The 12,328-nt window shown below is 34.6% G+C and overlaps 1 protein-coding gene across 1 annotated transcript in view; it reads right to left on the reverse strand.

The window, feature by feature from the left end:
- The window catches only part of LOC120627343, a 133,877-nt gene that overhangs the window by 55,536 nt on the left and 66,013 nt on the right, over positions 1-12,328 (reverse strand). The window contains exon 5 of the mRNA XM_039895327.1: positions 11,288-11,434. Within this exon, the coding sequence (XP_039751261.1) occupies positions 11,288-11,434 (147 nt within the window). The remainder of the gene's footprint in view (positions 1-11,287; positions 11,435-12,328) is intronic.

Here is a 12,328-nt window from a genome sequence, read left to right on the forward strand (position 1 = left end):
TAGGAGAGGTTAGTGTCACAAACTTTCACGTTTGTAATATTGAAGTAAGAAATTGAGTATGTCCCCGGCAGGCAAGGTGCTCTTTTATTTAATTTTTGAACTTAAGTTTATTTTATCATTGTACATGGTGTTTCTATTTAAAGTTATAGTAGTCATAAGTGTTCTCTATGCCAAGCAGCAGAGTCGATTGGTTGTTAGGGTGTGAAGGAAGGGCAACAAATACCATTTCGTATTGCTATTAGTTAGAAGTGTTGGTTTTGTCACATAAAGTTAAAAATGAATGCCTTTGCGCATACTTTTAATTATAAGATTTTTTTAAAGCTTTCTTGGAACAATTAGAAGGTGAGGAAGTAATAAATAAGGCGTGGGAGTGGCTGGCGATTGGATTCCCGGAGGTGAGCTTTGAACATAGCAATAGAGGAAGAGATCTGACGACGCGATGACATCGGATGGAGCGAAACAATAATTATAATTGAGTTACAACTGACTCAGCTAATTCGAGTCTAAGTAGTTAGTTTTTATACTTGAATATTCTTTTTTTAAAGTTTTCATCAAATATACGCGCTATAAATAAACTTCTAAATCTTTTAGCGAAGGAAAAATAGACTATATCCACATTACACTTTGAACTTTTATTTTATTTTTTAATCCCCATTCTTCGTTCTATTACTATCAAGATAAATAATAGAATAACATCAACGTTAAGCACGTATGTATGAGAAGTATTTAAAAATTCAAATAAACCTCTGAAATTAAAATACATTATAAATAACGTTATAAATTAAGTTGATCATTTTAAGGGATAATTACGAAGGTCGACAAAATAAAATATAATTTACTCAATTCCAATCACAAATTATTACAATTTTTTCTGAGTTTAAAGTAAAGTATTAAACGTAAGTAAGTATAAACTCTTTTATTTATTTTTTAATGAAAGTAGGTACTAATTGAGCATTTTGTTTTTAATCTTTCGGAGCCGCATACCCTAAGGTCCATTAGCAACACATTCCAGGATAAAAAACAGTCCCATTAAATGGTCTGCTTAGGATGAAAAAGTTTATCTCAACTTGATTACTAAAAAGCTTTGGATAATGAAACTTAAATATTATTGAAAAAAGCATAGAAATCATTACCAAATACATTTGTACTTCTATCATAACTTTAATCACCCACTATTTGAAACTTTCAGTCACGTAAACATTGCCAATCGCAAATGCCTATCCCGAGGACCTACTCCCGTTTTGCCTATTCACAATATTATTTGGCTTAACAGTAGCAGTTGGGTAAGCAACGTTGACCCAAGTCAGTAAATGGTGGTCGCGTTTGGAAGTTTAAAATGTATTTTGGTATCCATAGTCTCAGCTACTGCCCCTAACTACGAATAGTAATCGTTAAATGAAGAATCGAAATAGAATCGCTAATTGATTCGTATCCTTAAGGTTAACCACGCAAAACCAACCAACCGAAATTTCTAACATTTTTCATTCAGTCTTAGCACTTGAATCCTCATTGATGTATTCAATATTAACCTAAAACCTTAAACCTTAAGTGAGGGGTTTGCTTAGGAGTCCTGTCCTATGTCTCCCATCACGTTCATCAGATCTAACTAAACTGATACCTTCCATTAAAAAAGTATTATTTCAATCGGTTAACATTTGACGGAGTTATGGTGTAAAAGCGTCAAAAACTTTGATCTCCCAAAGTATCTGAGCTGAACTTCGGGATAAAAAGTATCCTATATCCTACCTTGTAGTATGAACTAAAATCGTGCAAACTTTCATTTGAATTCATCCAGTATTTTCAGCATGATGCGCGGCCCAGATACTGATAGACAGACAGACAGACATGAATGGAAAAAATTACAGTTTCAGATTCAGTATCGGCTGTAGAGTGCGCCCCAAAAATTTTTTTTAAATATCTTCAATGTCCGGATTTTTACCTGTTATAGTTCTTTTATAAATCTATAGAAATGGATAGACTTATTTATTTATTATACCTAAAATTTTTAACATGCCCGACCCGGGTTTTAAACCCTCGTGACATAACCACTTGACCAATAACGCAGACACAACAGAGATAGTTGGCTGAAATTAATTCCGATTGCAATTTTTACGCGTAGGCATTAGCCATTCACGTTTCGTCGGCGATAAATTGGAATCACTGCCCACATGCTACAACACACTTTCTTCTAACGAAAGAAACATCCACCCACGGGTGGATTGACACGATTTGTACCGGTTTCAAAATCTAGCAATTTCCGACTTATGATAAATTACATAACAGTTTCAGAGATTATCCGTTACACTTCGTCACATCACGTCCACTTTTTATCTAGACACGTAAACACTTACAACATTGCTACATACATCTTATACAATTTTTTCTCTCGTCAATTTATGTAAATTCATAAATTACATAAATTTCTAATTTAATCAATGTCATTGCCACTACCATGTTTTATCTTCGAGATCTTGTCAGACGGTACTTGTTTCTCAATCTTGAATTCATAACACATGCCTGGTTTGTCGATTTCTCTTTAAATTAGTTATCTGCTTTGCAAAATTTTTATACACCCGACGATAAAGGCTCTATAATAAAAAAATATGGTTCTCTTCGGACTATAGTATCATATTTTAAACGTTATACCATCTATCGTCTGTTTTCAAAAGTTTGTGGAACATATATATTATATCCGCTTGATAGCATGTAATTACTGTTTGAAGTTAACAAATGAAAGTGAATTTATACAGAACTTTAAAACATCTAAGATTATCCGTGTTTGTTACCTTTAAAAACCACTACTTTGATATCGCCCCGTAAATTTTCAATAAACATAGTTAAAATTTTTTACCATAAAAACTAATAGTTATTCAAAAAATTACGTTTAAATTACATTTAGGCCTACGAGTATCTCCGTAAATAGTAATATGTTCCTACATTGGTAAGTAATACGACTTTTGCAATTCTAATCAAGTAAGTACCTAAACTATGACCTAACCTAACAACGCTCAGACGAGAAAAGTGACTCTTCATTCAAATGATGTTTCCACAATAGGCACTTTCTTTTTAACATCGCTTTTAACACTTTCACGTTATTAAAGACTATATAAATGTCATACAGTAAATTTACTTTAAATGACTAAGCTATTAAAAAGAAACCGTGTCGTGAATAACGACGTATTGAAAATCCGGAAATATTCAAAGATGCACCACGAATGTCTAAATGAATTGTTACATAGCAAACAGAAAGTTAATGGCTGTATTGGTAAAAGACAACTTAAATAACCAAATACATAAAATTGAATGTATGAATGTTTATATTAATAGGTACCTACCTATCTACTAGCTGGTACTCGCATATTGTTCTATCTTAATAAAAGCTACTTCTTCTTTCTAATAATATGTGTAAGTTATGTGAAATTATATATATTACGTTGTTTACTATTATGTGAAACCCTTAAATGATAATATTATTATCTTCGTCATCATCAACCTGAATTATAGCCTTTGCAGTTATATCAAGTTGAGCGGGAAATTACATAAAATTAATAAAACGTCTTGATGCTAATAAAAAATATATACAGTTGTTAACGTTTACACAAGAATATTAGAACAATTGAATAGTAAATGAAGTATTTTTGAGAGATGAAATAAAGTTTATATACTGAATACTCATGAACCTATAACAAAGTTTGAATGCTTTAAACTTACTCTGACTGACTTCTAATTCAACCTGATTTCGCAGGCTTAAGTGCATATGAACCATTACTAAGCAAAACAAAAACGGAGAAGTCGGACAATCGATTAAAGACGATACCACCCACAATGCTCGCATCGTTTATAAAATGGCAATGCGTTTCCGTTGTGTGACGGACACTTTGATGCGTTTGCATCCCGTTTTAAGCTGTTTAACGCCATATTTGTCCATACAAGTTTGTGTATGTTGCTGATCTTGCAGATCGTTGATAATGCCCTGTCGTGAAGACGTTGGTTGTGTATTGTGAATTATGGTAATACTAGCAACTTATATTCAAATGATATAATATATACATAGTCTTCGTATTTTCTGTTTGCATCAACCAGACAAATCTGTGTGTGTATTTTTTTAATTTTCTTAACCTTTATTATGTTTTAGTTTTAAAATACTACATAGATTCTCCATAATACTATGCACATCAGATGTTGACTTTTACATCGCATAATTGCAAATTCTTGCATGTTTTTAGGATATAAGTATCTTACAGAGCTTATCTACTACTGTTTAGACGAGGATAACAACGTAATGAGGGTCTAAGAAAACCTTATTGCAAGTCAAACAGACTCCTTTATCTACTATATAGGGGCTTAAGGATGTCACCTTTCCATTTATCATGCGTACAAAAATTATCCAAAATGTTAAAGTTATTTTAAGGATCTGCACTTGATCTATACAATCTGATCTAAAATGCCTTTATAAGCTTCGCTTTCTACCTTAAAATCAAGGGTCTTCAAGGCACGTTTTTATATAAGTGCTTGTCTAAGGTTAAGGTTTAAATGACCTTACATCCAAAGGAAATTCATTGCAAAGGATGTATTAGAGCACTGAACAATAGCATCTCATCAAATCGTCTTCATTCGTTGATGATTGTTCCTTTCAAAATATGTATGCCGAAAACACGAAACCCGTGATTAACATAATACGAAATTCAATTGTCTTTAAAGTTGACGCCTAATCTGATTTTCATTATCCCACACTGAACATTAATAAATATTGAAACAATGGCAGATTGCGAACGAGGCATTTTGTGGAGCAAATTGCGAAATTTTTGTTTTTCAGTTCGCACGTTAGTCGGTACTAGTTAGCTGGCTGCTTATTTAATGGTCACGTTTTATAAATGTAACGTAAAATCGCTGATTAGAACGTAGAATGTAAACTGATGCCTAGTGATATATGAAATAGTAGGTACCTAATGTTATATTATAAGCCTACTTTATACCTGCTGTTCAGACAAATATGGTTAGTATCCATTCAATATTCAACTTTGATACAGTGGTTAGAATGATTCACTATGGATAAAGATGTTTTGGATTCGACTCCCGGGTCGTTTCAAAATGTATAAGTTAATATCTCGTTAATTCTCAGGAGCAAGTAAGGCTCTCTATCCTGGTTTTTTTATATGTTTATAGACGAGCACTTGACTGCAATCACACCTGATGGTAAATGATGATGCTGCCTAAGGTGGAGCGCGCTGGCCTAGAAGATGCCTATTCACTGTTGATTTGATTTAAAGGTACTCATATTGTAGGTACTGAGGGAAATGGAAGCTGGAAGGGTATTCGAGATCCTAGCGGTGTGGATCAAAAACGAAGATGCAAAGCGCTTCGTACGCGTCCGTGGTACCACGTAGGGATGCAGATCCTTAGGCGCCTCGCGGTTCGATGGTAAAAAGGTGAGGCCCCCCTCACCTTTTGTGGGCCTTCTGACTAGATCAAACAGATCTTGAGCACACCCGAAATATATCTTATAAAATACCGAAAGGCAGGCAACCTTGCGCCGATGCTCCAAACTCTGAAGTTTTTAATGAGCCTTCTAGAACGGCGATCCACTGGTTATTATCTTTACCATGTGACTAATAATCGTTACAGCCTAAAATACCTTTCTTAATGAAGAAGCGTGAAAGTTATGGGCTAGGCTTCCTCGCCCACTGGACAGATGAATACACTCTTTCTCCAATGGTAAGGCTTGTGCCTAAAAGTGGGTCACTGATAGGCTGGGGATAAAGATTTTGGGGAAGAAGTTTCATTATACAGACGTTTCTGATTAATATCCGCAGATGTATACGTTTAACAAAGTCTTGAGTCCCAACAACCCATTATTGTTATTGTTACTAAAATATGCAAATATATATAAAGATACAGTTACCTACCGTTGAAAAGGCACTATTATATTTTAACAGGGAAGCGTGGCTTTGATAATCATGTGAGATAAGATAATATGGGCCAAAAAGTAAAACGGCAAAAACCTTTTACTTCATCTATTTGGAGCTGATTTAATCACAACGTATACCTTGTTACTAAAGGACCCGGCATTTATATAAACTTATCTTTTACGTAACTTTATAATACATATTTTTAAAGATTCCTTGTTCCCGTCGCGTACACTTGATCCAAGTCAAAAAGCACTGCCTACTCACATAATAACTCGTACCCATAGCTGGAGCATTTTTTTTTCTTTTACGCCATCACCTGGTTCCTACTGTTTCGTGGTTAGAATTATCAATAGGTTTGATGTACCAAATAAACGATACGTATTTAAAAATATATAAATTATTTATATACTACCTTTGACCCGATATCCGATCAGCGTGCCCCATTGATTTTTCAGATCCTCAATCTCTGTTCGTATGTTCATCTCACTGGAGAATACTTTCTGCTGACCGAGCAGATTTTTCCGTCCACTTTTAGAGTCCGGTTGGAAGAATGATACGATTTTATGCAGTTTGCTCATTATGCTGAGAAATATTATCAAGTTTAAATTATTTAACACGGTTTTACTCGTGATTCGGACGCCTAACGGTTGTTGAAAACGGGCATGTCACAGTTGGATTAATTTCGTTGAAGTTGAACAACCGCACGTCTTTGAGAAGTTTGATTTACAATTTTTTTTAACACTTTTTCACTTGCAGGAGCGGACTGTGAGTAGAAGCGACGTTTGTTGTGTTGGCTGGTCGGACGCGCGAGCTACAGTGTCGTGTCGCTTGCCCCTACGTCTATTGCACACTTTCTTCAGGCAGTTCAAGAAACTTTCATTGGACACCGCTCACCCTTAGTTAAGATGACTAAGAGGGTTTCACAAAGCATACATATTTAGTTTTAATCGTATTAAAAGAACCTAGTGAAAAAACTGTTCAGTTTTATATTACGTAAACGCAGCACACGTAACGAGTAATCAAAATTCATACGTGGGCATTATCTCAGTTATTACTATTATAAGTAGGTATACTAGTTGCGCCCGCAGATTCACAAGCGTTAAATTAAAAAATTCTATCTTTCTCTATAGGTCTTTGGATCATGGAATTGAATTCCATTTCTTTGAATTGAAAGACGTAAAAGGTGTCATTTTTTTTTATTTGGATTACCAACAGCTTTACATTTCAAAAAAACAATTTAAACTAGCTTATACGGTATGAAGACAAAATGTACTACTTACAGGTAAACACCGCATGCAATAAATAGTGTTAAACTTAGCTTACAACTACACAAACAAGATGGAAGTGTATCCAGTGTGGGAAGGTATAAAAAAGGCAATGTATAAAATTGCAATCAGGCCATCAAAACTATTTGAAAGATTTAGTACTGCTATTTTATGTTACAATAAAAAGCTAACATTAACTAACTATATAACATTAGAACATAAGAGTTTCATTTTTTGCTTGCAAAAATAATGTCGCATAACTAAAGCTACGTTACTATAAACCTGCGAGTTGTCAATAATTTAATGCTGCTGAGGTAGAAGCAGTGATAGCCTAGTTGGCAAGGCTTCGCTTTCCTTTCATGGTTCCGAGTTGGAACGAGTTCGATCTCTGACAACGCACAACTGACTTTACGGAGTTATGTGTTTTTTTTTAATTTAAGAAATTTAAATATCACTAGTTTTAATGGTGAAGGAAAACGCCATGAGGAAACCTGCATGCCTGAAAGTTCTGCATAATGTTCTCAACCGCTCGTGAGAGGAGACTCGTGCCCTGTAGAGGGCCGGTAATAAGTTGATGATGATTATAAGGAAAATATATAATTTACTAGCTGTTGCCCGCGACTTCGTCCGCTTTTATTTTTGTTTTTCAAAAGACATGTGCCTCATAAATGTGGCAGCACTTTATGTATTCGTCAAACACTTTGGTCCCCTCTCCCAAGAGAACTGAGCTTAATTTCGGGATAAGAAGCATCCTATATTACTTCTTATACCTTCAGGAATATGTGTACAGAGTTTCGTGATGATCGGTTTGGTAGTTTTTGCGTGAAAGCGTAACAAACAAACTTACATTCACATTTATAGTATTAGTAGGGAAGTAGGGGTAGGGATGTATTCAAGATTGGTTAGCTTGTATGATTACTGCTACATTCCTGTAGGTGGCAGAGTGGTAAAATACAGCCTATAAACTTTTCCAAAAATACAATTTTTTTACATATCTCACCAATAGTTCGCACTCAAATAAACAAACAGACTCTTCAGCTATATGATACTACATATTATAGATTTAAATTAATGCTATTTAATTATGCAAGAGCGGGTTATTTAGTCATGATACTTTTACCTTAGTGTACAATAGTGTTCCAAAAATTTGACTAAAGATTAACCTTCTACCTTGTCATCATCTTCAGCTTACTGCTGGAAATAGGTCTCTCCTAAAATCATCATCATTATATATACCTATCTAGTGGCCCTTTTCTGGGCACGGGTCTCCTCTTAGAATGAGAAGGGTATATATAGTTCTTAGTCCACTACGCTGGCCTGGATTAGCGGAATAAGCAAGCCTCTGAGAACATTCTGGAATATTCTAAGCCATGCAGGTCGGTTTGGCTTGGTTTTCCTTTACCATTCCAGCGATATGAACATAACCTTAAGTTTAGAGGTGCGTGCCGGGAATCGAACTTGATTCCCGGGATTTAAGGCTTAAGTTCCAAACGCTCCTATAATTATTTCTGAGTCCAAGGCAAATCAAATCAAATCAAATATTTTATTTCAAAGTAGGTACCTAACTGTACACTTTCTGAATGTCATACAAATCTGTCATTATTTCAATAATAATTTTGATTGTAATAATCAATTGATTCAACCATCTGTAAATTAAGTTTAAAAAACAATTTTTGTGGGTTCGATTCCCAAAACTGGATAAAAATCTATGTGTGATGAACATGAATGTTTTTCAATATCTGTCTGGTGTTTATCTGTATATTGTAAGTATTTCTGTATGTTATTCATAAAAAATATTCATCAGTTATCCTAGTATCCATAACACAAGCTACGATTACTTTGGGGTGGATGGCGATGTGTGTGTAGCAGTAATATATTTATTTATTTTACCCTACATGCTGCTTCAGTGCGGGTCGCCGGACTTTAACAATAATTATCATTACATATTAGTGGTAATAACCGGGAGTGCTTTCTCAGGCAAAGGAGATGCTAAGTACCACTTTCTTAACTTCATACTGATAGGTACTGCTAATAATTTTCAACAGAGACGTCAAGTTAGTTGGTGTCTACCTAAATTATTCCAGCCCGCCTCAGGAATCGAACCCAAAACCAACGAGCACGACTAGCAAGTCACCACAAGTCTAACAAGGCATTTATCTACCCTCTTTCACCCTAGAGCATTGAGGGAATAAAAAAAAGTTACAAAGATTTGAATGCCCTATACTTAATAAGGAATTCCAAACTTTTCTACAAATTTTTACGCCCGATTATTATTATTAATTTATGTATACTAACTATTATAGAACTAACTATTATACACAATTATTGTCACAATAACAACAACAATCTTGAGGGATATTTATTAAAATATAATATTACACCTGAGAAGCAAACATGACAAGATCAATTTCAAGCGGAATTCTATGTTGTAAGAACTAGGGCGTGACCGGTAATGCGAGTGCTTTGTAAAGGATAAACGAAGCATGAGGTTTCAAATCAAAACTTTAAAACCTCACAACGTGGATAAAAAATATACCTTGATGTTTACGTTAATATTATATACCTAGATACACAAAGCCTACGTCATCCCAAGGGTAAACTAGCGAGAGACTGGACGCCAGTGGAGAAGTGTCTATGCAATAACTATATTCAATGTTGCCTTTGAAGAGGCGCAGGATTGCGTATTTATTACGCATAAATTTCAAAATGCAATACTTTTTGAGAGTACTGATTTTTGCAATAAAAATAGATTTTTTTAAAGCTTATACTTATTATTTAGAAAATCCTTAATATTTTTTATAATGTAAATTCTAAAACGCAATTCATGTGATGTGAATAGATAGATACGTTGACCAAAGGTAGGAAAAACCAAATCTAGTTATAGGCTAGACTAGAGCAGTGATTACCAAAGTGGAGCAGGGGGACTCTAAGAGACATGACGGGGTAGTTATTAGTCGGGGTTCCACAATAATTTATCTAGTTTTTATGGTAAAGAACATAAATGTTTGGCTAGGTTTTACCTATCAATTTAGGTTATGTAGGCAGAGGGTAGGCAGATAATAAACTAAAATGAAAAAAAATTGGCAACAAAAAATTAAAAAAAATTCGGTGATTTGGACCGGCTATTTCGGTAAAAAACATATTGATAGAAACAAAGCGTTTTAAAACTTTTAATGGTTAAGTAAGGTTAGAAAAAAGAAATCATCATCCCGTAGTAGACAGGTTTAAAAAAAATATTGATCATTGCTTAAATCATAACGAATTCAATGGACCTATTAACTACCTATTAGGTAGGTAGGTATGATTAAGCTATTGAAATAGATACCTACATATTTCCTACAAGGGTAAGGTAATAAATGAACCTCTCTACAATGAAAGTAGGAATTTGTATTACGGTCACGTAAAAAATAAGGAAGAATCAACTCGATATCCGTTCAATTTCTCCTAACTTCTTCTATCTATAACAAATTAAGTAGGTAGGTACCGTCTACATTGTAGTTTTACTTGTGGCTTCCTGTTTGCAAATTAAGGTTGTATTATTATTGAAATAAACTTAATAATTAATAAGTAAGCTCTAAGACAGCATATTATTCAAAATATTTTTACCAAACCGAAGTAAATTTACGGAATGAACTTCTCTATATATGTTGATGAATAGTAAGTAAATAATTTATACTCGTATTCTACAGCAATGTGCTCGACCATGCACGCGTATGTGACGTTTGGTCGGCGCCGGCTTATTACCTTCAACGCCATCTGTTGTGTATTCACCGAAGTACGTCGAGCGCACTGAGTTACTACTCTAATTCTAACTGGTTTCGATAGAGGACACTAGTGATATAAAATATGCTACAAAGAATGTTTTCACGTCTTTGCAAAATCACAAAATGTTTTTTAATCACCGGTAATGAAAACAACGAGAATATGAGGTGTATCGAATAACGGCGAAGACTACTCTTTGGAACGGAAATACACTCAAATTGAGATAATATGTCAATTGAGGTTATTTCTAATAGGTAGGTAGTTAGGCACAGATTAATCGAGTATAAACTACGAGAAACATCTCTTCCTCATCATTCTAGATGGCATGCATAGTCTATCTAAGCAGCTTACCTTTGGAGGTAGCGAGAGTGTTCGGCCTCTGTGCAGGCACTCGGAGAGGAGGTGGCTTCCGCGGCGAAGGTGGTGGGGCGAGAGAGTTCCGCGCCCGCACTGCCACAGGAGACGATGACAGCTTTTGGACCACGCCATTTTTCTTAACTGAAAATTTATGTAATAGTTAATTGGATGCAAACTTAATACATTTCAAACATTTTTGAACTCCCTTTTCAACTTTTGGAAATGAAAAATAGCCTAAAAGGCTATTTTTAACTTGTTTAATACTCTATTTCATTTTAAGAGTCTCGGTAAAATCGATTTTATTGTTCCGTTGTTCCAATACAATCAGATCGAAAACATTTTAATTAGAATAGGGGTGACGACTGACCTTCAAATAAGTTTTATGTCAAAGTTTTATGTTCAAAGATAGTAATTTACTTTTGCTTATTTTAGACTCTACGACCACAAAATTAAAGAGCTATCCTTAATAAACGTTTAAATACCTATTTTTATTTTAAACAATTTAAATATAACTTCCTTTAATGGTGAAGGAAAACATAGTGCTGATACCTGCATGCCTTAGAGTTCTACATAATGTTCTCAAAGGTATGTGAAGTCTACTCATCCAAACTTATTAATGTTATACTTGAATAGAGCTTTTTTTTTCAAGACAAACTGAAAGGTACGGAGTAAATACAATAAATCGCTTGATCTCTATTTTTGTATCTACTACTTAGGTATATTACCCACTACTCACTTACTTGCAATCAAAACTTGAATGGTTTGTGTATTCCAAATAGGTGTTTGTTACTTAGTTCCCACATAACAATGCATGTTCTTACATTTGCATGTCACCATTGAAACGAATAGAACTAGTTTTTTATTCGACATACTTTTTGAAGGACAACCTCTGCACGAGTTATGTGAGCCTGTTAGCAGCAGGTTAGATACCTACTAGTGACCTCCTTGGCGCAGTGTTGAGCGTGTTTGTCTTAGAAGTGGGAGGTCCCAGGTTTGACCCCAGAAATCACAAATTCCCAAATATATATTATTTGG

The sequence above is a fragment of the Pararge aegeria genome, chromosome 11 (genome assembly GCF_905163445.1).
Source record: "Pararge aegeria chromosome 11, ilParAegt1.1, whole genome shotgun sequence".
NCBI classification, from domain to species: Eukaryota; Metazoa; Arthropoda; class Insecta; order Lepidoptera; family Nymphalidae; genus Pararge; species Pararge aegeria.